Source organism: Zonotrichia albicollis, chromosome 5 (assembly GCF_047830755.1).
Source record: "Zonotrichia albicollis isolate bZonAlb1 chromosome 5, bZonAlb1.hap1, whole genome shotgun sequence".
Lineage (NCBI taxonomy): Eukaryota > Metazoa > Chordata > Aves > Passeriformes > Passerellidae > Zonotrichia > Zonotrichia albicollis.
The window spans coordinates 6,952,146-6,977,142 of NC_133823.1; the positions used below are offsets into that span (position 1 = coordinate 6,952,146).

The 24,997-nt window shown below is 50.2% G+C and overlaps 1 protein-coding gene across 8 annotated transcripts in view; it reads left to right on the forward strand.

Moving 5' to 3' along the window:
• DYSF (dysferlin) overlaps window positions 1–24,997 on the forward strand; it is a 74,735-nt gene that overhangs the window by 26,685 nt on the left and 23,053 nt on the right. For 4 of the 8 annotated variants that reach the window (XM_074540712.1, XM_074540714.1, XM_074540711.1 and 1 more), the window contains 14 exons: window positions 793–966; window positions 1,612–1,717; window positions 1,953–2,030; window positions 4,744–4,925; window positions 5,736–5,876; window positions 6,686–6,715; window positions 7,403–7,429; window positions 10,251–10,352; window positions 11,262–11,423; window positions 13,038–13,203; window positions 13,893–13,966; window positions 22,363–22,461; window positions 23,029–23,157; window positions 23,913–24,068. In XM_074540712.1, the coding sequence (XP_074396813.1) occupies window positions 793–966; window positions 1,612–1,717; window positions 1,953–2,030; window positions 4,744–4,925; window positions 5,736–5,876; window positions 6,686–6,715; window positions 7,403–7,429; window positions 10,251–10,352; window positions 11,262–11,423; window positions 13,038–13,203; window positions 13,893–13,966; window positions 22,363–22,461; window positions 23,029–23,157; window positions 23,913–24,068 (1,626 nt within the window). Of the gene's footprint in view, window positions 1–792; window positions 967–1,611; window positions 1,718–1,952; window positions 2,031–4,743; window positions 4,926–5,735; window positions 5,877–6,685; window positions 6,716–7,402; window positions 7,430–8,276; window positions 8,319–10,250; window positions 10,353–11,261; window positions 11,424–13,037; window positions 13,204–13,892; window positions 13,967–17,437; window positions 17,501–21,292; window positions 21,326–22,362; window positions 22,462–23,028; window positions 23,158–23,912; window positions 24,069–24,997 lie in introns of all 8 variants that reach the window. The other 4 variants (XM_074540708.1, XM_074540710.1, XM_074540709.1 and 1 more) reach the window with 2 other exon arrangements.

Here is a 24,997-nt window from a genome sequence, read left to right on the forward strand (position 1 = left end):
TCCGGAGGGATTGACTGGGATGTGGGGTGCGATGGGGACATCCAGGAAAGTCCGGGAGTGTGGGAAATGGGAGAGGGCCGGTGTCCCCAGCCTGTCCCTATCCCGCTTCCCTCTAGATGGTGCCATTGGACCGGGAATGCCACTTCCGCTCCTCGGTCCTTCCCGCCGCTTCCCAAGGCCACTTGTCTCCCTTCCCAGAAAATTTTTGGGATAATTGTAGCCACTGTCACCCCATTTGCTGTGGGTGTCACCGGGAGGAAAACCTTCCAGGGCTTGGAGTGGATGATCCAGGGAGAAATTCTAGAGGTGGCAGAGTCATGGGAGGGGTCAGGATGATGGCAAAGGGAAAAACAGGATCTTGGCAAGGAATTCCTGGCTGGGGGGGTGGGCAGGGGCTGGGCTGGAATTCTCAGATTTGCTGTGGCTGCCCCTGGATCCCTGGCAGTGCCCAAGGCCAGGTTGGACACTGGGGCTTGGAGCACACTGGGATGGTGGGAGGTGTCCCTGGAAGTGGCTGAGCTTTAAAGTCCCTTCCATCCCAATCCATAATTCCATGATTCCATGACAATCTCCAGGGCCTTTCCCAACTGAAACCTCAGAAATCCTTCCCAACCTGAATATTCCTATGATTCTCCAAATTATTCCATGACTCCATTCCATGACTCCAATCTGGAGGAGACACAGGGAAAACCTGGGGTGGAACAACCATATCCAACAACATCCCGAAAAACCCTAAACCCAGCTTTTGGGCCAATCCTGGAAAACCTGATCCCTGTGATCCCTGTCTGGCAGCACAAGCAGGAGGAGCTGGACGGGGATGGTTGGGAATACGCTTCCCTCTTTGGCTGGCGCTTCCACCTCCAGCAGCGCCGCTCTGACGCCTTCCGCCGGCGCCGCTGGAGACGCCGGATGGAGCCTCTGGAACGCACCGGCCCCGCCGCTGTCTTTGCCTTGGAAGGGGCTCTGGTAGGGAACAGCTTCTCCCATTCCCAAATTTCTGCCTGGAAATGTTGTCGGCCGCTCGTTATCTGTTTCCCGCTATCCTGTTATCCTCCCTGTTTTTGCCCTGCTTTCCCTCTGTGCTCCTGACTGTCTCCACACTCTGGATTTTCCAATCCGCATCTTTTCCAATGATTCCATGAGAGCCAAAGCAGCACAAAGCTCCCATTCTGTGTTTTTATGGAATTTTTCCTCTCCCGTTTGGCTTTTTCCCCCCCTTTTTCCTTGCTCTGTCTTTCCCTCCAATCCAGGGTTGATCAAAGCGGCTCCATGGTGTTTTCCATGAGTTGTTCCCATCTCCGGGGATCCCGGCTGCCTCTCACCCCCAGAGCTCCTGGCAGGATTGTTCCTATTCCCCTTTTTCCCATGGGATCTGCAAACGGGAATTCTCAGCCTTGGAAATTGCTTCTTTTCCCGCAAATATTCCAAGGCCAATGAGGAATTAGGAGCACTCAGGAATCTCCAAGAGCTTTTCCAACCTAAATTTTAGGATTCTGGGGAGCACTGAAAGCCCAGACTCCTCTTGGACACCCCAGAGAATTCCATCCCACGGGGAATCCTGGCTCTGGGGATGATCCCAGCATTCCCGACTTTCCATTGTTTTCCTTGCAGGGAGGAGTGACCGATGACAAGAGCGACGACGGAAAATCCGATGGAAAATCCGCATCCACCCTGAGTTTCGGAGTCAACAGACCCACGATCTCCTGCATTTTTGACTGTAAGGACCCCAGGGGAGCGGGAAAGGCATTTCCCATCCTTTTCCCAGAAAAAGATGGAAAAATAAAAATGGAAAAAGGGTGGAGGGGAGGACAGTGCTTGTGGGAACATCCACAGGCTCCAGGATCGGAGCTAGGGATATCCCAGGGGGATTAAGCTGGAATTCTCTCAGATGGGAGATGAGCAATGATGGAATCTCCCTGGGATCTTTTCCATGTTTCCCGTTCTTCCCCCAGCCGGGAACAGATTCCACCTGCGCTGTTACCTGTACCAGGCACGGGATCTCATTGCCATGGACAAGGACAGCTTCTCCGGTGAGTCCGGATCCACACTGGGGTGGAATTCCAGAAACAGAGGGGAACCATCCATGGGCCAGGACTCTTCCCACTATCCCAGGTGGATCCAAGTCCATCCAGCCTGGCCTTGGGCACTGCCAGGGATCCAGGGGCAGCCACAGCAAATCTGGGAATTCCAGCCCAGCCCCTGCCCACCCTCCCAGCCAGCAATTCCTTGCCAAGATCCCAACCCAATCTCCCCTTTCCCAGTGGGAGCCATTCCCTGGCTCCTGTCCCTGCATCCCTTGTCCCCAGTTCCTCTCCAGCTCTCCTGGAGCTCCTCCAGGCCTGGAATGGGCTCCAAGGAATCTCTGTAGCCTTTCACTCTCCAGGCTGGATATGATGGAGCACAGGGAGACACTTCCATGGGATTTGCCCAGGGAAAATTCCGGAGGGTGACGGGATTTTATCAGGACATCAGCACTGTCTGGCCCCTTCTTCTCCAGCATCCTCGGGAAATTCCTTGTTGGATTTGATCCAGTGGAAAGTTCCCAGCCTGTGGGGTTGGATCCAGATGATCCCTAGGTTTCCTTCCATCCCAAAACAGTCCATGACTCCATGACTCCATAATTCCTTAGCGTCCCCCTCATTCCAGCTGCACAGTGGGGCAGCAGTCCCTGGGATTTGGGATTTAGGAAGGAGATTTCCGTGGGAAAAAGGGAATCCAGGTGGAAAACAGGGGCTGGCCTTTGTGGAGGAGTTTCCCATGTCCTGCTGCTCCGCCCTTTCCCAGCAGAGCTCCAGGGATTTCTGAAATTCCCAGGATTGTGCTGGTGCAGTCAGAACTTCCCGCGCTAGGGATTTTTGGGATAAGAAAGAAGCCACAATAGGAGAAATCCTTTTATTCCATGGGATTTCTGTGCTGGAGGTGCTTGGATGGTTGGATGCAGGTGGAACATCCCTTTGGAATGTGGTTGAGGGGGGATGGAATGCCAGAAAATTCCACATCCTCATCCCTGGAGGCTGGGTCATCCCAGCCAGGAATTCCCATCAATGCTTTGGAGCTGGAAAAGCGGGAAAAGGGAATGTCACCTCCTCTAGATCAGAGCTGGAATAACGTAGCATGTCCCAAATCCTGGGAAAAGAGTCCACTGGTGGGAGAGCTCCAACATCCCTCCGGGGCTATCCCTGCTCGATTCCCATGAGAATTTAAAGAGGGATTTGGGTGGGATTTCCCTCTAAATTCTGGGATTTCAATCCCACTTGGACCAACACATCCCAGGAATGATGGGAAACAGGGTCAATCCCAAAACTGGGGAAGCAGCTGGACCGTGATCCCGAGGGAATCCTGCTTTTCCCTGTGGTTGGAATAATGTGATTTTTGGGAATAAACACCCCAGAGCATCCAAAAAAAAAAAAAAAATCCCCCAGTGCCTGTTCCCACCTGGAATTCCCACAAAAGGCTCCTTGTTGGGATGAGGAGGTGGGAGCGAGGTGAGCTCATGGCCCGGGAGGGGAGTCCGGAATCGTTTTCCTTTGGAAAAATGTCGGCCAAGGACAACACGAGCAGCAACGTTCCACAATGTGGGATTGTGATTCCCGCTGCCGGGAATAAAGGAGTTCATTAAAGGGGCTTGGCAGTTGGAAAAATAAACATTCCCTGCTCCCAACAAAGGGGCTTTAGAGAGGCTTCCATGAAAAAAAAAAAAAAAAGAGGAGAAGGGAGGGAAAAATGGGAAAAAAAAAAAGGGAAAAGCAACTCCAAATCCAGGGTTTTTTGTTTATTGTAATGGATTTGGCTGAGGAAAAGTGAGAAAGGCTCTTCCCAGAGTGGGTTTTTGGGAATGTCTGAGTGGTCCTGGATTGTTGAGTGTGGACAGAGGGAGAAATCCAGCCCCTGGTGCCCCAATTCCTTGGAAAATGGGGGGAAAAGGGGGAATGCTGCTGAGATCAGCTGGCCCTGCTTCCAGGGGGTGTGGGATCATCCTGGGATCTCAATTCAGTGGTTTGTGGGATCATCCTGGGATCTGAATCAAGGGATGTGGGATCATCCTGGGATCTGAATCCAGGAATGTGGGATGTTCCTGGGAGCTGAATCCTGGGATGTGTGTGGGGTGTTCCTTGCACCTGAAACCATGGGTGTGGGATAATCCTGGGATCTGCACCCAGGGATTTGTGGAATAATCCTGGGATCTGAATCCAGGGAGGTGTGGGATAATCCGAGGATCTGCATCCTTTGGCTCCCATTAAAGCCCCCAGGGATATGTGGGATGTTCCTGGAATCTTCATCCAGGGATGTGGGGGATGCTCCTCTACCTTCCAGCCAGGAATTCCTTCCCAAGATCCCACCCCAATCTCCCGTTTCCCGGTGGAAGCCATTCCCTGGCTCCTGTCCTTCCTTCCCTTGTCCCAAATTCCTCCTCAGCTCTCCTGGAGCCCCTTTAGGTCCTGGCAGTGGCTCCAAGATTTCCCTGGATCTTTAGAACAATCCCAACTCTCAGACTGAGCCTTTCCAGCTGGAAAACCACCTGGAAAACCCAGCAGTTTGGGCTTGGAATGCTGAATTCCAGGTGGGATGCACTGGGCAGCTCCTTTCTCCTCAAGCAAGACCTGAGGGAACTCAGGGTGAGACGGAGCCAGCTGAGAATTCCCAAATTCTTTGGGAGCTGGTTCTGGATGGGGCTTGGAATTCTGTGAGAGCCAGAGCTGGGATCCATCCCTGAATCCCAATCCCTGAATCCCATTCCCGCAGATCCCTACGCCATCGTGTCCTTCCTGCACCAGAGCCAGAAGACGGTGGTGGAGAAGAACACCCTGAATCCCACCTGGGATCAGACCCTGATCTTCTACGAGATCGAGATTTTCGGGAATTCTCAGGATGTGGCTGAGTCCCCTCCTAATATCCTGGTGGAAATCTATGACCACGACACCTATGTGAGTGTGGCCATTCCCGACGGGAATTCCCAGCCTCTGGAATGTGTGATGTCCGGCATCTCCGGGTGGTTTGGGCTTTGGGGTGGGCTTTCCAGAGGGAGAAGATTCCAGGGAAAACTCTGTGGTGTCCTTGGGGTCTCATTCATTGAGCTTCCTTGTTGTCATTTAAAGTGGGGAAATTAACGGAGTTTCCTCATGGAAAAACTTTGGGATAAAGTTGGATGCAGGCATGGAAGTAGGGAAACGCCCTCTGCTATTTGCCATGTCCAAAGGACTTGGGAATGATGGAATTTTGGGGGGTCAGTGGCAGGAACTTGAGATTTTTCCCAGAAAAACCAAGCTGGGAAAAAAAAAACTGGAGAAACCAAGTGCAACAGGGAATTCTGTGGAAAATCACTTGGAATACACCTTGGGAAGGGCTTGGGAATATCTCGGGAATCTTTTTCCCTCTCTCCTGCTCCTTCCCAGCAGAAAAGATTCAAAAAATCCGAGTGCGGAGCAGGGAATGGGATTTTAGGAGCTGATGAAGGCTCTGTGTTCCTGCTCTGGAAAACATAGGATAGGAATTCCTAAAAAGGTGTTTTTCTCCTAAAAAGGTGTTTTTCCAGCCTTAGGAATTCCAGGGAGGAGTTGGAAAACTGGAGACTCTATGAGCACCAATCCTATTCATTTTCCCTGCCCCAGTCCCATAACGGGATCATCCCTTGCTCCTGATTTTTGACTGAAGGGGAATGGATTTCTCTGGGAAAAGGGATGGGAAGGAAGATCCCAATTCCCATGGTTCCCAACTCCCTGGAATTCCCTTTCCAGGGCGCGGATGAATTCATGGGACGCTGCATCTGCCGGCCCAGCCTGGAGCGCTCGCCCCGGCTCTCCTGGTATCCCGTCCTCAAATCCGGCCGGAATGTCGGGGAGCTCCTGGCCGCCTTCGAGCTGATCCAGAGGGAAAAGGTGAGATCCATCCCTGAGCATGGAATGCTCCGGAATTCCATTTCTTCCTCAGGATCCAACTTTTCCAGGCAGTGGGTTTTCCATTGGTGCCTTTGGAGCCTGTGAAGAATCAGACGGATTTGGGATTTGTCCCTTTTTGAGGGATAATTCCATAGGAAGAGGTTTTCCAGGAGGGAAAAGGGGTGGTTTAGGGTTGGCCTGATGGAAAACTGCAGAATTCCAGGTGGGATGGGCTGGATGGATCCTTCTCTCCTTGGACAAGTCCTGGGGAGGTCTCATGGATATCGAGGGAGCTGGGAATTGCCAAATCCCTAAGGAATGCTGCCCTTTCCTTGGAATTATTTCTGGAGGGGGTTTAGGAGAGCTGAAGCCACTCCAGCTTTTCCAATGGCTGCATCCCAGATGTGCCAGGAAAAAGGGATGGATTGGGAAGCTCAGTCCCTGTATCCCACTCTTCCTTCCCAGCCCCGAGGTTTATCTGGGAATGGGAATCCCACAATTCCCTCTTCCCTGGAAATCCCAGCCCAAACACCAGGACAAGGACCCAAATATCCACATGTGGCTTCTTCCTCCTCCTCATTCCCTCAGAAATGGGTGGAAAAGGCCTTGGAAAAGCCTTGGAATGAGATGTGCTCCCAGAGCACACTGTTTGATCCCAGTGGGAATCATCTGGGTGGATTTGGTCCTTCCATGCTGGATGAGAATCCAGGATATTTAGGGCTTGGAATGGAAGGGGCTGAAGTTTCCCTCCTGGAAATAGAGGAATTAGCGGTGGGAATGTTAATGGGAATTGTGTTCTCTCCCTGCAGCCGGCTGTTCATCACATCCCTGGATTTGAGGTAATTCCCAACTTCTCCTTGCAAATCCAGCACCATTCCCAGCTTTCCCAGGGATCTGGAGGTGTTTCCAGCCCTGCGGCAATCCCTCCATCCTGTCTTAGGGAATTCTTTTAGGATAAAAGAAATCCTAAAGCAGAGAGATTCCGATTTTCCTCAGCTGATAAGGAAAACTGGGAGTGGGGCAGCTCCTTCCCGACAGAGCAAACTCATCCCATTCCAGGATGATCCAGAGGATGCCATGGAGATGCTCCAAAGGCTCTGGAGCCAGGCTGGCAGAGCTGGGAATGTTCCCCTGGAGAAGGGAAAATTCCAGGGAATCCTCAGAGTCCCTGGAGGGGCTCCAGGAGAGCTGGAGAGGGACTGGGGACAAGGGATGGAGGGACAGGAGCCAGGGAATGGCTCCCACTGGGAAAGGGGAGATTGGGCTGGGATCTTGGCAAGGAATTGCTGGCTGGGCTGGAATTCCCAGATTTGCTGTGGCTGCCCCTGGATCCCTGGCAGTGCCCAAGGCCAGGCTGGATCCACCTGGGACAGTGGGAGGTGTGGGATCCCATCCTGGATGGGATTTAAGGATTTTTCCTCCCCAGCCCATTCCATGATTCCTTTTGGATATCAGCTCCAATTATAAACCTTGGGATGGGTTTAGGGATGAGAATTCTTCTAATTCTGTCCTCTCTTCTTTCCCAGAGCGAGCTCTCCTCCAGTCTGGATGAGGTGAGTCTTTGGGAATTCCATATTTTCATCTTGGAATTGTTCAAATTTGTTACTTTGGGAAATCCTCTTTTTGCTGGATGGGTCAAGCTGGGAGCATCAGGATTTTTGGAATATGAGTGACCTCTGGCCTGATGGGCTTTTCCTCATGGCCAGGAATGTTGGGATCCATTTCCCCTCTGGAATGAGGTGTCCCATCCTCTCAACCCGGGCGTGCCAAAGCCGGAATGCTCCCAATTCCAAACTTTCCACAGGGAATCCCAATTCCAAACTTTCAATAGGGAATTTGCTGTGAATTGAGGATGTGCTGGACTGTTCCAGTTGTTACAATGGAAATTTTCGTCCCTCATCCTGGGAAAAATTCAGGGATAGGTTGGATGGGGCTTGGAGCCACCTGGGATAGTGGAAGGTTCCCTGTCCATGGAATGGGATGAGTTTTCCAATGGAAAGTATTCCATGATTCCATCATTCCCATGATTCTTATTCCACACCCAGGATCCCAAGACTTTATCCCTGTACATCCCATGGAGCCAATCCCAGGCTGAAGCCACAGTTGGGATCTTGGAAAACTCCAGGCAGGGAAAGGGAACAACCCTTGGAATGTTGTGGTGGCCCTCGGAGCCGTTAATCCCAAAATTTGGGAGATGAGCTAGGAAAGACCTGAGCCACATTCCCAGGAAAGGTTGGATTGGATGACATAAGCACATTTTTCCAAGATTTTTTCCCACCCAAACCAGCTTTCCTGGGAGCTCATCCTGCTGTTCCATGTGTCCATAATCATCTCTCTCCTTTTTTTTTTTTTCCTCCATTTCTTCCCACTGCCGGAATTCCGGGATGGGGCATTCCACAGCTCTGCATCCCTGCCTTGCTCTCGGAGGGGCTCCTCCAATGGGTATCGCTCTCTTCCCTCTCCTTCCCTTTTCCCAGAATCCAAGAAAATCCTGGCAGAGCCTTTCAGGGAGAGCAGGATTGCAGGAACCCCATCCCAACAAAATTCCTAAGGATTGGTGCCACCTGGAGCCTCCGGTGCCCCATGGATGCTCCTGAAGGACCGGGATGGCTCCATCCTTATCCATTTTTTCTTGGGAATGGCCTTTTGTGGCTGAATTCCCTCTGAACTCTGGGATTTATCTTTGGATCGCATTCCAGCTTCCATTTAAACTGGGAATCTTTTCCAGCCCTTTTTTTTGGCCTCATCCATGTTGATTTTCCCGGATACAAATCCGGGATGGAATCAATGATCTCCAGAGTTCCCTGCCACCTGGATTCCCTTGGATTTATCCTTGTTCAACCCATCCTGGCTCCCAGCAGGATTTTCATGGATTTTCTTCCCTCCAGCCAGCTTTGTCTGGGAATTTTTTTTCCCACTCCCATCCTGATCCTTCTGTGCTCCCGCCTCATTCCTGGCATTCCCTGCTCATTTCCATCCATTCCAGCATTCCATCCTCTGACATTCAGCTGGAATCCAGGAGGATGCCTGGAAAACCACTGGGAGAGCAGCGGGAAGGACTTAAAAAAAACCTGGAATGACGATGCAGGGTTAAAATCCAAGTTGATCCTGGAGAGGATGGACGGGGCAGGAGCTCTTTGCCAAGGATTTCCCACTGGATTTGCCGAAGGATTGATCTCTAAAATCCCTTCCAACCCAAACCATTCCATGATTTCGGGCCTGAGCAGCCTGAAATGAATTTTTTTGGGAATTAGATTTCCAGAGGTAACCCAGGGAATGTGGGAATTCTCTGCAGCTCTCCCTTCTCCTTCGGGTTATCCCAGATAAAATTCCCATTCCCTGACAGCACTAACCCGCGCTGGGAGCACGTGGATCATGGAATGGAGTGTCTGCTCCATGTGGGAATCCCAGGCACATCTTCCCACATGGAATTCCCAAAAACCTCCTTCTAACAAGCAGCTGGACTCAGGAACCAAAAATTCCCAAGGAAAATTAAAACTTGGAATTTTATGGGAAAGGGAGTTGGAATTGGATGATCCTTAAGGCCCTTTCCAACTCCAACCATTCCATGATTCCATGTGGAAAATCCCTTTGGAGAACCAATCCCTCACCCAGTCCTGTAATTCAAACACACCCACACGTCATTGAATCCAATAGAATTCCAGCTGGGAGAGAATTCCATGCTCCTGAGATGGATTTCCAGAGATTTTGCTTTCATTCCGGCCTTTCCAGGGGCTCTGGGAGATGCAGGAAAAGAAAAGGGGAGGAATTCTGGCTCCCACTCTCCTCCTCTGGAAAGGCAAAATTAGAATTCCTCGGCTGCCTCGCAGATTTGGGATGATCCCAATGGAATTCCCAGGTAGTTTCTCCTGAGCCCTATCCCATGGATTTCTGGATTATCCATGAAGTGTGGGATGAACCTCAACCCCTTCCCAGATCCAGAGGTGATGCCAATCCCCCATCCCACGATGCTGCTCCTTCTAAACTTTTTGGGAATTTCCTAACTACAAACCCGCTGCTGCTGCTTCATCCCTTTCCTCATCCCACTGTGATCCCGGGATGGGATAGAGGTGATTCCATCCCGTCATTCCCTAAAAAAGGTTTAACCTTGGAGGGCAGATCCTTTGTATTTTTTGATCCCTGGGAAAACCTCAGGAATGTTGGATCTTCTCCAGGATGGATTAAAGAGATTGAACCACTTTTCCGGCACCTCCATCCTGCCATTCCTCACCTCTCTCCTCTGGCTGTCCTGGATTTCCTGGGAGAGATCAGTTTGGCAAGGATGGAGATTCCGGGTGGATCCAACCTGGAAAGGGGTTGGATGTGCCATCCTGGTGCTTCCTGACATTTTCCTTTCCCTCTCTGCTCCCACAGTCCGCGGATTCCGACCTTCCCTACCCGCCGCCGCAGCGGGAGCCCAACGTTTACATGGTCCCGCAGGGAATCAAGCCCGTCCTGCAGCGCACGGCCATCGAGGTGAGCCAGGGATCTGGGAATGACAGCCGGGAATGGGATCCAAGATAGATTCCGGTTTGGGATTCCAAAAAAAAAGGAGGCTCCGGGGGGAGCTTCTGGCTCTTCACAATTCCCTGACAGGAAGGTGGAGCTGAGGGAGTAGGGATCTGCTCCCAAGGTAGCGGGGATGGGATAAGGATGAAGGGCAGGAAACAATGGATGGGATAGGGATGAAGCTCAGGGAATGAGGGATGGGATAAGGATGAAGGGCAGGAAACAAGGGAGGGGATAAGGATGAAGTTCAGGGAATGAGGGAGGGGATAAGGATGAAGTTCAGGGAATGAGAGATGGGGTAAGGATGAAATTCAGGGAACAAGTGATGGGATAAAGATGAAGTTCAGGGAAGGAGGAATGGGATAAGGATGAAATTCAGGGTCCAAGGAATGAGATCATGATGAAGTTCAGGGAACGAAGGATGGCATAAGGATGAAGTTCAGGGAATGAGGGATGGGGTAAGGATAAGGATGAAGCTCAGGGAAGGAGGAATGGGAGAAGGATGAAGCTCAGGGAAGGAGGAATGGGAGAAGGATGAAGCTCAGGGAATGAGGGATGGGATAAGGATGATGTTCAGGTGGGATATCAGGAGCAATTTCCTCATGGAAAGGGTGGTCAGGCATTGGAAGTGCCCAGGGAGCTTTGGAATCCCCATCCCTGGAAGTGTCCAAGGAACTCCTGGTGCCAAGGTGCGGATCGGTCACAGCTTGAACTCGATAACCTTGGAGATCTTTCCCAACCTCAAGGATTCCATAATTCCCACTACTGCTTGTCCTGCATGGTTGGAGCTCCAGGTTCCCCTCCGCAGCCGAGGAGCTCCATGGGGACCTGGAAGCAGAGCTTTGGCTGAGGGTTTGGTGTCCCCTCATCCCGCAGATCCTGGCCTGGGGGCTGAGGAACCTCAAGAGCTTCCAGCTGGCCAGCGTGACCTCGCCCAGCCTGCTGGTGGAGTGCGGTGGGCAGCGCGTCCAGTCCGGCGTCATCAAGAACGTCAAGAAGAACCCCAACTTCGACGTCTGCGTGCTCTTCATGGAAGTGGTGAGGTCCCAACGGGACTGGGGTGGTGTCCGGTTTTCGGCTGTTTGAAGGGCCTGGAAAGGCCCGGAGTGGCCTTGGGGCAGCCCGCGTATCAAAGAACGAGAAGAGGCTTCAGTTCTTCTTTCGGTTTTTATGTTTATTAATTGTTTATCTAAAAGATTTTCTTTCGGCCCGACAGAGGTCTGCTCAGCAGTCAGCCATGAGCACACTGTCTGCCCTCCGGGGCAGCCACCTATCTTTATACCCATTGTTACGTGTACAATATTTATCATTTTTCCCCAATACCATTTATTCTTATTGCCGGGTGCACTTTCAGTAATAACCAATCCCAAAGTGCCACCATCACCACAGAAGATGGAGGAGAAGAAGAAGAAGAAGAAGAAGGACAGGACACGCCCCAATTCCTCCATCTTACTTCTCTAAACCCCCCTGAACAGAAATCCTAAACCCTGTGTTTCACTCTCTAATTAACTAATCCCTTCACCGTTCACCCCGGTGAAGTCCTCCTATCCTCATACAGGTGTCGTCTCCTGTGTAGGGTCAAAGTCCAGCCACCAGACACTTCTGGCAACATTCCAGGACTCCCGAGCCCCCCAAGGGTGGTCTCGGTGGCTCGGCACCTCAGGACTGAGATGCTGAGATCCCACAGGGTGGTGCAGGGGAAAGGGAAGGTTCTCAAAAATGGGGTGAAGTTCCTTAAAATCCTGTAAAAATGGATCTGGTGAAGCACCTCAAAGTTCCGTAAAGGAGGATCTTGTGAAGGGCCTGGATGTCCCATAAAAATGGATCTGAGGGGTGAAGGACCTCAAAGTTCCATAAAAATGTGTCTTGTGAAGGACCTCACAGACTGATAAAAAGGGATGTTGTTCCAAAAGATCTGGAGGTCCCATAAAATTGGATCTTGGGGTGAGGGACCTCAAACTTCCATAAAAATGGATCTTGTAGTGGAGGACCTCAAGGTCCCATAAAAAGAAATATTTTTAAGGGTTTGGTGGTCCCATAAAAATGGATCTCATGAAGGACCTCAAAGTTCCGTAAAAATGTGTCTTGTGAAGAACCTCAAAAACCCATAAAAAGGGATCTTGTTCCAAAAGATCTGGAGGTCCTATAAAATTGGATCTTGGGGTGAGGGACCTCAAACTTCCATAAAAATGGATCTTGTAGTGGAGGACCTCAAGGTCCCATAAAAATAAATATTTTGAAGGGTTTGGAGGTCCCAGAAAAATTACTCCTGTGCTGAAGGACTTGGAGGTCCCATAAAATTGGATATTGTGCTGAAGGACCTCAAAATCCCATAAAATTGGATATTGTGCTGAAGGACCTTGAAGTCCCATAAAAGTGGTTCTTGTGAAGGACAGTCTTGTAAAAATGGATTTTAGGGTGAAGAACCTCAAAATTCCGTAGGAATGGATCTGGTGAAAGACCTTAGAACCCCGTAATAATGGACCATGTGCAAGTGTCATAAAATTGGTTCTTCTAGTGAAGGACCTCAAAATTCCATAAAAATGATTCTTCTGGTGAAGTTCCTTCTGCCCTTGGAGTTTTGGGGAATGGTGCAGAACCTCTGCCCTCCCTTTCCAGCCTCATTCCATCTTCCCTTCCCTCTTCCTGCAGCGTCTGCCCAAGGAGAGCCTCTACAGCCCCCCCATCATCCTGAAGATCATCGACAACCGCCCCTTCGGCCGGAGACCCGTGGTGGGACAGTGCACCATCCGCTCCCTCCAGGAATTCTACTGGGATCCCTCCCAGCAGGACACGGGGGCGTCCCAGGAGCAGCCAGGTACGTGGGAATGCCGGGATTTGTGTCCTTCGTGGAGTCATGGGATGGTTGGGTTGGGAGGGAACTTCAAGATGATCCCATTCCACCCCATCCATGGGCAGGGACGCCTCCCACTGTCCCAGGTGGATCCAAGCCCCAGTGTCCAACCTGGCCTTGGAAACTTCCAGGGATCCAGGGGCAGCCTCAGCAAATCTGGGAATTCCATCCCAGCCCCTGCCCACCCTCACAGCCGTGGGTTTTTTCCCAATATTCCATTGAAATCTCCCCTCCTTCAGTTCAATCCATTCTCCCTTGTCCTGGCACTCCGTGTCCTTGTCCCAAGCCCCTCTCCTGACTCCTTGGAGTCCTGGATGGGATGGGGATCATGGGATTGGGATCTTGGAGATGAGCTTTGGGTGGTGGGAAGGGTCTGGGATGAATTTGGGATCATGGAGATGAACTTTGGATGGTGGGAAGTGTCTGGGAGATGTTGGGATCATGGAGAAGAATTCTGAATGGTGGGAAGTGTCTGGGATCATGGACATGAACTTTGGATGGTGCAAAGTGTCTGGGATGAGTTTGGGATCATGGAGATGAACTTTGGATGGTCTGAGGGGCCTGGATGGGTTTGGGATCATGGAGATGGGATCAAGGAGAAACTGGGATCACTCCTGGAGGTAGATCCCACAGTTTCTGGGTTCCGGTTGCAGATGACGTCAGCCTCACGCCCAGGGACGACGTCCTCATCGACATCGATGACAAAGAGCCCCTGATCCCCATCCAGGTATGGAAAACGCGCTGGGAAAATCCCGGATTCTTTCTGTGGGTCTGGTGAGGGTGGATCCGAGGTGCCGATGTGGGGCCGGATCCGCCATTGGATCCATCCTTTTCCAACTTTCACGCGTTTTTCCTTCCTCTCCTCACCTGTGCAACCCCAAACTCCTCCTCATTCCCTCTCTTGGGAATGAGGGGCTGGATTTGCTTTCCGGATGGAGAGAAATCCATGCCAGGTTCTTCCCAAGGAAGGCAAAAATTCCCTGAGGCTCCGTCATCCTTGCTCCATGGCCGGGTCTCCTTTTCCCAGTTTGGCTCCTGGTTTGCAGGAATTTTACTGAATGAGATTGTGGAATCCCAAATCCCAAATCCGTTGCGGTGGGAGTGGGAATTGGTGCAGTTCCAATGAATTTGAGGGGTCTCAGCATTCCCTTGGGAATGGATCAGGATGGGAACATCCCTGAATCTTCCGTTCTTCCAGAAACTTCCTGTATCGACAGTCCTTGGATTCCTTCTCCAGCAGAAGGAATCTTTGGGATAGACCTGTGCTGAGTTATGTGTGGGATGCACGGATCCCAAGGTGATCCCGGTGCCTCTGGAGCAGCTGGGAATGGTGTCAGGAATCTTTGGTGGAGCTTTTCCCAGTCTCCCATGCCTTGGTGGGATATCAAGGGCTGGAATTTCCCTTCTCCCTATTCCTGGATGCCGCAGGACTGGAAAAGCTGGAGTTTCCGGAAGGAATCAGCCTTCCAGGTGCTTTCTGCCTCAGTTTCCCTGGCCTTGAGAAATTCCAGGGATGGAGGAGCTGCGGAATCCAAGATGTCCAACCTGGGCATGGATCCTGCTCTTTATCCACGTCCTTGGTGACTCCTGGGAGTTTCTATTCCCAAGGATTTTCTGGTGCTTTTGGATATGTGTGGTTTATCCCAAGCCAAAGGCGGGCTGGGTCCCACATCAAGTTGGGAATCCGGAATTTGGCTAATTTCCCAAAAAAACTGTGGATGTGGCCCTGCTCATTCCCATTCATTCCGAATCCTCATCCCTGGAAGTGTCCAAGGCCAGGTTGGATGGAGCTTGGAGAAACCTGGGATAGTGGGAGGTGTCCCTGCCCATGGAAAAGATGGAACGGGATGAGATTTAAGATCCTTCCCACCCAAATCATTCTATGATTCTATGATCCTATTCACAGCTCCATTGGGATCTTGTCCTGAAATCCTTGAGCCTCCGTTGGGAATAGGACAGGAGAATTGGGAAAAGTTGGCTCCGGTGAAAAGTGTGGAAAGGGAAAAGCAGCTCCCGAAAATGCTCCTGATTGGAGCACTGGGAAATTGGGAAAGCAGCCTCATTCCCTCCTTTTTGTTTCCCATTTAAGGATTTATCCTTAAAATTTACGGCTGGGCTTCATATTTTATCAGGGAAGTAATTTTCCTGAGTGGTCAGGATGGGGGGAACACCCTGGGATGCCCAGAATGGGTTTGGCCATGCCCACAAATCCCTGGAATTCTCTGCTCAGATTTCCATGGTTTATTCATGGAAAATCACGTTGGTGGCCAACCTGCTCCCACATTTTCCTTTGGGAATAAAACCTCTGGATAGGGACTCACCTCCCTTTATACCCCCTGGAACTCTGGGAATTGCTCCCAGGAATGTGGGATCCCATCCCAAAGATTCCAGAGGAAGGAATGAGAAGGAGCTTTGGAATCCTGGAGCTTTGTTCCCTGGGATAATTTTATTGGAAACTCCAAGCCCATATCAAATTTAGGGAAGAGTTTACACAGTAGGAAAAGGGAGAGAGGGATGTGACAAAACAATTCCAAAGTGGAAAATTCCAGCATTTTTTTCCTGGAAAAAACATTTCCCAAACAATCCCCCTGCCACCAATGGAGTTCTTCAGTTTGACCCCGGATTCGTCCTTCTCCGTTTGTTTCTTTCCTTGTTTTTCCTGTTATTTCGGGAAAGGAGGGAGCTTCTTCCTGGAAAGCCAACCCAAAATTCCCACCTGGGAATTTTGGCCCTGGAAGCTGCTCCTCTCCTGGAGGTGGGCATGGATTGAGGCGTGGATGGACCATTGGGATCATTCCGCCCATCCCAGGCCAGATTTGGCAGGTCAAGGACTATTCCCTGCTCTGCTTTCCTGGGAAAAGGGAGGGATCCCAGGCCAGCAGCTCGTGCTCAGGGCTCTTTGGAAGCAGGAGCCAGGATTTTTTATGGATGCGTTTCCTTGTGTGGCTCCGGAGTTTTTCTCCCTCCTTGCCAAGCCTGGCTTTGGTCCCTGCTCCAAAGGATGGTTGGAACAAAGGATCCCTTTGTTGCTTTCCCTGGAAAATTGGGAAAACAACCAGAGGTGAAATCCCTCTGCTCCAAGGTTTGGGAGCGCGTTTTCCATCTCATCCGAGCAGGATCAGGAGTTCAGATGGAGTTTAAAACCAGTTTAAGTGCACGGGAATCATCCTGGTCACCCAAAGCGAGGAAAAACCTAAAAAATCATGGAAAAACAATTTTTCCCGGCTAATCCTGTCTAGGTTGGTTCTTTGGGAAAAGGACACGGAGCGGGATTTTGGAAAGGTGGAATTTGTGGAAGAGGCTGCTGGATCAGGCCTTGTCCCGCCTGCTCTGCTCCTGGTGTTTTCCGAGGGTTCATTCCCATGGAAAGAGGGTCGGGAAGGACTTCCACAGCTCCATGGGATTTGTTCTGTCTGTTCATGGATAAACCAGCTGGAAAAGAGCTGTTCCCAGAGCCACGAGGGAATCCTGGTGGAAAATGATCCTCAGGGAAAGTTTTCTCTATCGGAATCCTGGTGGAAAATGATCCTCAGGGAATAAAACATTCCCGGGAAATTGTGGAGTTTGGCCCAAGGCTGCCGGTCTGCATCTGGTTGGATCAGAGAAGGGTTTTGGGAACAAGCCTGAGCTGGATAACTGGGAATGCTGTCGGGATTGGCCTGATCCTCAAAATCCTCAAACCTGGCTGTTTTCTGGGAAGAACCTCTCATTCCTCCCCCTTTTCCACTTCCAAGGGATCCTTGGAATCCTGAAACAGCGCTGCCACTTCCTGCCCATGGATGTGATGCCGGCTTTTGGTTTGCCCAGGATGAGCCGGGCTTGAACCTGGGCTTTGATCCTGAGCATTCCCAATCCCATTCTAAATCCCCCTGGCTCAGATCCTTCCCTGAATTCTGGGATAACTCCTTGACTTTGCAGCTCACAGTATCCAGGGAAAAGCCTCTGCTCCACTGGAAATTACTAACAGCTTTTCCATATTTTTCCCCTTTAATATCCCATTTTTCCTCTACCTCATTTCAGCTGTTTGTCTAACATCCCTAAAAACAAGCCCTGTGCTCATCCTAAATTTGCCTCATCCTGGGAAACCCCAGGGTTGGTAATATTAGTTTGGATTAATCCCATTAATTGTTGCTTTTGCTGCTGTGTGTTCATCCCCATTCCCAGAATTCCTTGGATAACGGATCATTTTAATTTGTAGCTTCCCGAGGGTTTGACGAGCTCAGCAATAATTAACATCCCGGATTCCCGGGCCCTGCCTCATGTAGGTATTGCTTCCTTTCTAATTGCTAATGAATGGCTTAATTAATTAATCACTTAATTGATGACCTGAGTCCATGAGGATACGCGGATAAAGCCAGAAGGGGGCGTTTTCCTTCTGGGAATGATCCCGCTTGCTGCTTAGGAAAATGGAAATTCCAGCTGGCTGCCCCTGTGTCCTTGGGCTTTCCGTTAATTCAAAGGGAATGAGGGGGGGTTTTGAAGGAATTCCATCCCCAGCTCGGGGATCCCAGCACAGGAAGGACATGGAAATGTGGGAGTGATCCAGAGGTGGGACCAGAATGATCAGAGGGATGGAACAGCTCTGCTGGGAATGTTCCCCTGGAGAAGGGAAAATTCCAGGGAATGCTCAGAGTCCCTGAAGGGGCTCCAGGAGAGCTGGAGAGGGACTGGGGACAAGGCCTGCAGGGACAGGAGCCAGGGAATGGCTCCCACTGGGAAAGGGGAGATTGGGCTGGGATCTTGGCAAGGAATTGCTGGCTGGGCTGGAATTCCCAGATTTGCTGTGGCTGCCCCTGGATCCCTGGCAGTGCCCAAGGCCAGGTTGGACACTGGGGCTTGGATCCACCTGGGATAGTGGGAGGTGTCCCTGCCCATGGATGGGCTGGGAATGGGATGGGATTTGGGGATCCTTTCCATTTTCCTGCTCCCTTTTTCTCTTTTCCATGAGAAAAGTGGATGTTGGAATTTTCCTGGGTTTTATAGGGAGGGCAGTGGAGCTTCTTTGCCTTCTCAGGGATAACACTCCAGAGGAGTAGTTCCCTTCATCCCAAATTCATCCCGATTAGGTTCTCCATGGAATCATGGAATGGTTTGGGTTGGAAGGACCTTAAATCCCATCCCATTCCACAATTTCCATGGGCAGGGACACCTCCCACTATCCCAGGTGGATCCAAGCCCCAGTGTCCAACCTGGCCTTGGACACTTCCAGGGATCCAAATATTTTCCAGTGGATGGATTTCTCCATCCCAGAGAGGTGGCAGTGCTGGGATCCCAAATATGGAAGCAAAAATTCCTGAAACAACCCCCCCATCCCGCTGTCCATCCACATTTTTAATTTCCATGGATGTGTTTTTGGTATAGGACAAAGAAAATCCAGGGGAAAAAAATAAAAAAGAGGGGAAAGCTACAAAGCGTTAATTTAAAATCAAACTATGGGAATATTAGGTGGGAATAAACCATCCAATTGTCCTGGTTCATCCAGGATTCTCCAGGAATGGGAGTCAATGTGATAAACCCCAGTTTGCAGAAAGATGGGAATGTTTCCTCAGGAAAACCATCCTGGTTTTCGAAAACTGGGTTCCAATCTTCCTTCCCACCTCCTTCTCCTTTATGGTTCAGAAGCTCCGCACAAAAGCAGGAGCTGGGAATGAGGCCCAGGGGCTGCAGCTGGGGAAATCTTGGAAAATAGCTTTTCCAGCCAAAAAAATCCAGCTCCGTGCAGAGCGTGTGAGGGAGGTCCTGGATTTCACCGGGATCTGCCTCAGGCTGGGGCGTTAATGAGGAGGGGGAAGAGTTTAAAGTGCCAGAGGTCAGGAATGGGTGGGATCCTGGGATGGAATTCTGCCCTGGGAGGATGGACAGGGGCTGGGCTGGAATTCCCAGATTTGCTGTGGCTGCCCCTGGATTCCTGGAAGTGCCCAAGGCCAGGTTGGACACTGGGGCTTGGAGCACACTGGGATGGTGGGAGGTGTCCCTGCCCATGGATGGGGTGGGATTTAAGGTCACTTCCCACCCAGAATGTTCCAGGATTCTGGAGCCCATCTGCTCTGAGAAGGGAAAAAAATCCAGGGAATGCTCAGAGTCCCTGGAGGGGCTCCAGGAGAGCTGCAGAGGGACTGGGGACAAGGCCTGCAGGGACAGGAGCCAGGGAACGGCTCCCACTGGGAAAGGGCAGATTGGGCTGGGATCTTGGCAAGGAATTGCTGTCTGGGAGGGTGGGCAGGGGCTGGGCTGGAATTCCCAGATTTGCTGTGGCTGCCCCTGGATCCCTGGCAGTGCCCAAGGCCAGGTTGGATCTCCCTGGGACAATGGGAGGTGTCCCTGCCTATGGGATGGGATGAGCTTTCAGGTCCCTTCCCGTTCCATGATTCCATAATTTCATGATTCCTGGGCGCCTCCTGGAGGAGAGGAGCTCAGGAGGGACTCTTGGACACCACTGCTCCACCATTCCCTGCTGAGGAGCCCTACAACGCGGTTACTCTGCCGTTACTCCACTGTTACTCCAGCTTGCGCTGCTTTCCAAATCCCCCATCCCAGGACACGTTAACGGAGCCCAGCGGAGCCAATTCCAGCCAATCCATGTCTGTAAACTATTTGGGATAATTGGTTGTTTGCTGTGTTTGCTCCTTCCAAATCCAAGCCCACATTTCACGGCTTCTCTGGTTACCGTTCCTTGGAAGGGCTCTGGGTGTTGGATGGCTCCTCCTGGGAATCGTTCCCATCCCAGCGCTGGCCCCCCCGTAATGTTCCTGATGGTTTCAATATTCCCAGCTGGGAGCCAGCCCATGGCACTGCCACTGGGGATGGGGAAAAGTATTCCCAGAGAAAACTCGGGGATTTCCACAGCTGGGGTTTGTAGGATCATGGAATGGTTTGGGTGGGAAGGGAGCTGAAAGTTCATCCCATTCCATGGGCAGGGACACTTCCCACTGTCCCTGGTGGATCCAAGCCCCAATGTCCAACCTGGCCTTGGGCACTGCCAGGGATCCAGGGGCAGCCACAACAAATCTGGGAATTCCAGCCCAGCCAGGAATTCCTTGCCAAGATCCCAGCCCAATCTCCCCTTTCCCAGTGGGAGCCATTCCCTGGCTCCTGTCCCTGCAGGCCTTGTCCCCAGTCCCTCTCCAGCTCTCCTGGAGTCCCTTCAGGGACTCTGAGGATTCCCTGGAATTTTCCCTTCTCCAGGGGAACTTTCCCAGCTCTCCTAGAACAAAAGACCTCCACAATCCTGGAATGTTTTGGGGTTGGAAGTGACCTTAAATCCCATCCAGTCCCACTCCATCAATGAACAGGGACACCTCCCACTGTCCCAGGTGGATCCAAGCCCCAGTGTCCAACCTGGCCTTGGGCACTGCTAGGAATTCCGGGGCAGCCACAGCAAATCTGGGAATTCCATCCCAGTCCCTGCCCACCCTTCCAGCCAGGAATGTTTTCCACAAAGGAGGAATTATCCTTCCTTCATTCGTGCTTTGTTCCCAGAGCTGCTGCAGCTCCTGGGATGATGGGATTGTGTGAAATGATCCAGTTATTTCCAGGATGTCCAAATGATGGGTCCCTCTTGGGAAAAAGTTGGATTTCTAGGGCGGTGCAAGGGAACGGGAATGGAACAGGGATGGGGAGACAGGAAAACTCTGGATAATCATGGCAGCAGCTTTCCAGGTGGGAATGAGCTCCTTTTCCAGGGAATTTTCAGGATTTGCTCTCTTGAGGTTAAATTTATCCACAAGGGATTCTCATCTGGGGGTTGTGCCCAGTGGGATCCATGAAAAAGCTGGAAAGGGAGCACAGATCCCAATCCCAGAGATCATCTGTGCCATGGAAAAACCCCTGGAGGTGGTTTGGGATACCTGGAGGGAATTTTATCTTTCCCCTGGATAAATGAAATTCCTCAGTCCATTCTTTTCCAATCCATTGCTTTCTATGGCTTTTCCATTCCCCAATGCAATCATATCCATCACCGTTAACATTCCAGCTGCTCCCCTTCCCTCCTTTTTGTGTTTTCCCTGTTTTTCATTGGAATATCAGTCAAAATCCACCAAAATCTCTAATCCAGTTCTTTCCCTTGGGGCTGCAGAGGATTCCGTGGGTAAGTCCTGGGATGAATCCAGACATTTTCCTTGTATCCCAATACCTGTGGAATGTCAGGATGTTTAAATGGAGCCTTTGAAACAATAAATTGGGAAGTGAAAAAAGGAAAATTGGAATTTCCCCTCCCAAAAAAAGGAGGTGGCAGAAGCCTCGGAGTGAATTTCCAGAATATTCCAATTAAATCCGGTGTCTATCCATTAAATCCCGTGCTGTTGGCTTCAAATACAAATCCAATAAAACTCCATTTGGAATCCTCCATGAGGTCACCGAGCTCGAATTCTGCGGCATCCTAAAAGGAGACACCAGGATTTTCCAGGAATTTTTCATGGATTGCCGGCAAAGTGATCTCAAAAATGGGATTCCTATAAAATATATGGAATATTGAGCCCACATGGTCTGTTTTTCCTCCTGGAATGGTTTGCGCTGGGAATGAGGCAATGGGAGTTGGTGAGAGCTGAGGTTTTGTGGGATTTTCCCAGTTTTTTTCATCCAACGGTTGTGTTGTTCTGGAGACCAGAGCACTGTTGGGTTTTAACAGAAAGATGGGAATTGTATGGATTTATTCATTTATCCTCAGGTTTTGTTGGGATGGGGAGGTTGGGAGGTGCTGGGATGCAACCAGGAAGCCAATCCCTGTCTCCCAAATCCCAAAAATTTCCAGGAAAAGCCTAAAACTGGGGCATTTCAAGCTGTTAACACTGGAGTTAAATTGGTTTATTCCCTGCATGGAAATCCTGGGAAAACCACCCTCTAAGTGGCCAAAACTTCCCTAAAAATGCTCCAAATTCTTGGAATATTCTTCTTGGAGCTCTACCTCATCTTCCCATGAGGAATAATCCTCTTGGCAATATCCACGGTGGCTGTAACACCTGTATTTGTACTGGAAGCATCCCGAAAAAAACCTGGAAATCAGGGATGGAGATGGAGTTGATGCAGGGTTCGCTTCCCAAATCTGCAAGCTTCTGCTGTTTTCCGTTTTTTTTTTTTTTTTTTTTTTTTGTGGAAAATGAGTAACTTTGGGATCTCTGGCTGCAGGAGGAGGAATTCATCGACTGGTGGAGCAAATTTTATGCTTCCACGGGAGAGAGGGAAAAATGTGGATATTACTTGGAAAAGGGATTTGACACCTTGAAGGTGAGTGACTTCTGTCAGGTGTGGATCCTTGGAATTCCACTCTCCATGATTTCTTTGGGATTTTCGGTGTATTTTTCCAATCCGGGTTCAAAAAAACCAAAACATTTTCCCCAGGTGGGGAAAGTTCCGTTTCCTTTGGAAAAGCCTTTTGGGAAACTTCTGGAAATTTTCCCTTGGGAAGTGGCAGAGAGGGTGGGGAAGTGCCATCCTGGGAAAAGTTTGGGAATGAGGAAAATCAGGGATTTCTCAGGGAAGAGGGAGATTAAGGCACAAGAGATGCTAAATTTAACACATTTCAATTTAAACATTTTTTCCTTGGTTTTAAGGAAAATATTCTCAGCTGGAAGATCTCTATCCATGAAAAACCCACCAGGAGACCTTGGCTTTGTCTGGGTCCTTGGGATGGGCTGGAATTTATTGTGGGATTCCCAAATTCTCCTTTTCCCACTGCCCAAGAGGGAAATAAGAGCGAAAATTCCCAGAAATTTCTCTCCATGGGATGAAGTTTCCCAGAATTTAAGAATTTGGTTGGAATTTTTTTCCCACAATCCATCTTTTCCTCCTCAGGTCTATGAGACGGAGCTGGAAAACATTGAGGAATTTGAGCATCTCTCCGACTTCTGCCACACCTTCAAACTGTTCCGGGGGAGATCCCAGGATTCCAGCGATGACCCCTCGGTGGTGGGGGAATTCAAGGTGGGAATTTTTGCTCTTATTTCCCTGCCCAAGAGGGAAATAAGAGCAAAAATTCCCAGAAATTTCTCCCCATGGATTGTGTCCCTAGGGGTGGGAATTGTGGGATCTTTAAAGTCCTTTTCAGCCCAAATCATTCAGTGAGTCCGGGAATTGTAGGAGTTGAGGAATCCTCATTCATGGAAGTGGCCAAGGCTTCTTGGAAGGGGCTTGGAGCAACCTGGGACAGTGGGAGGTGTCCCTCCCTGTGGAAAGGGTGGGAATGGAATGGGATTTAAGGTCCTTCCAACCCAACCCATTCCGGGATTCTGGAGCTGCTCTGCTCTGGAGCCAGGCTGGGAGAGCTGGGAATGTTCCCCTGGAGAAGGGAAAATCCAGGGAATCCTCAGAGTCCCTGGAGGGGCTCCAGGAGAGCTGGAGAGGGACTGGGGACAAGGGATGGAGGGACAGGAGCCAGGGAATGGCTCCCACTGGGAAAGGGGAGATTGGGCTGGGATCTTGGCAAGGAATTGCTGGCTGGGCTGGAATTCCCAGATTTGCTGTGGCTGCCCCTGGATCCCTGGCAGTGCCCAAGGCCAGGTTGGGATGGACTTTGATCCACCTGGGATCAGGGAATGTGTCCCTGCCCATGGAATGGGATGAGATCTTTCATCTCCCTTCCCACCGAAACCATTCCATAATTCCATGATTCATTCCGGTCATTCCAAGCCTGCTCCCATCTCTATGAGTTCTTCCTTGAATTCCCTTGTCCATCCTAGGGTTCCTTCAGGATTTACCCTCTTCCCGACGATCCCCGCGTTCCGATGCCTCCCCGGCAATTCCAGCAGCTCCCGGCCAGGGGACTCCAGGAATGTCTGGTCCGGGTTTACATCATCCGCGCCTTCGACCTCCAGCCAAAGGATTCCAATGGAAAGGTATCCCGGTGGGAAAGCTCTGAGTTGACTCCTGTAGTGGATTCTTGTCACAGCTCAGCCCTTTTTGGTCAAAACTGGGTCAAAATTTGGTCAAAATTTACAAGTTTGCCCTAAAATTTGGGAATTTGTTCCCGTTTTCTGCTCCCCTTGGAATATCTGGGAAGTCAGGGAGGCAGCTCTTCCTTTGTCCGCTGGGATTTTTCAGGATTAGTTCCATGAATTTTGGGTTTGGTTTTATTTTGAGGGGGGTTTTTTTTGGTGTTTTTGGTGTTGAAGGGAATAAAATCCGGTTTTTCCCGAAATTCCTTCTTGTAAAGGTTTTCTGGTCTGGAAGAGAAATTCTGGGAAAATGGGAATTGTGTAGGTCCAAAACTCAGAGAAGGGAAAAATCCTTTTTAATTATCTTGGTTCCACTGGAAAAGAGGGGGAAATTTGAGGAATAGAATGGGAAATATGTGAGGAAATATCTAAGAAAGATAGATGGGAAAATAGTAAATACACATGGAAAATTTATGGAAAAATAATGAATAGACATAAAAATACATGGAAAAAAGTATATGGAATATGGGAAATATATATGGAATACATGGAAAAATAGATGCAGAAATTCCAACTACTTTTGAATTTTCCCATTTTTTTTTTAAGGATTTGGGATTTTAAAAGGAAATGTGAATTCCTAAGAAATTCCCCATGAGTAATTCACAAGGATTAAAAAGAAGGAAAAAAAAAAAGGGAGTTTTTTCATTTAAAACCCCAAACCAACTCAAATTTGATTCCAAATTTCCCCAGGGATGGGAATTTTATGGAGGCTCATCCCAGCCCAAGGAATACCTGGGTGCGCATTGCTGTTTCCCATCAATTCCTTAAAAAACAAATAAGCAGGAAAATAAAAATCCAGGAGAAGTTATGAGAAAACTTGGTCTGGGCAT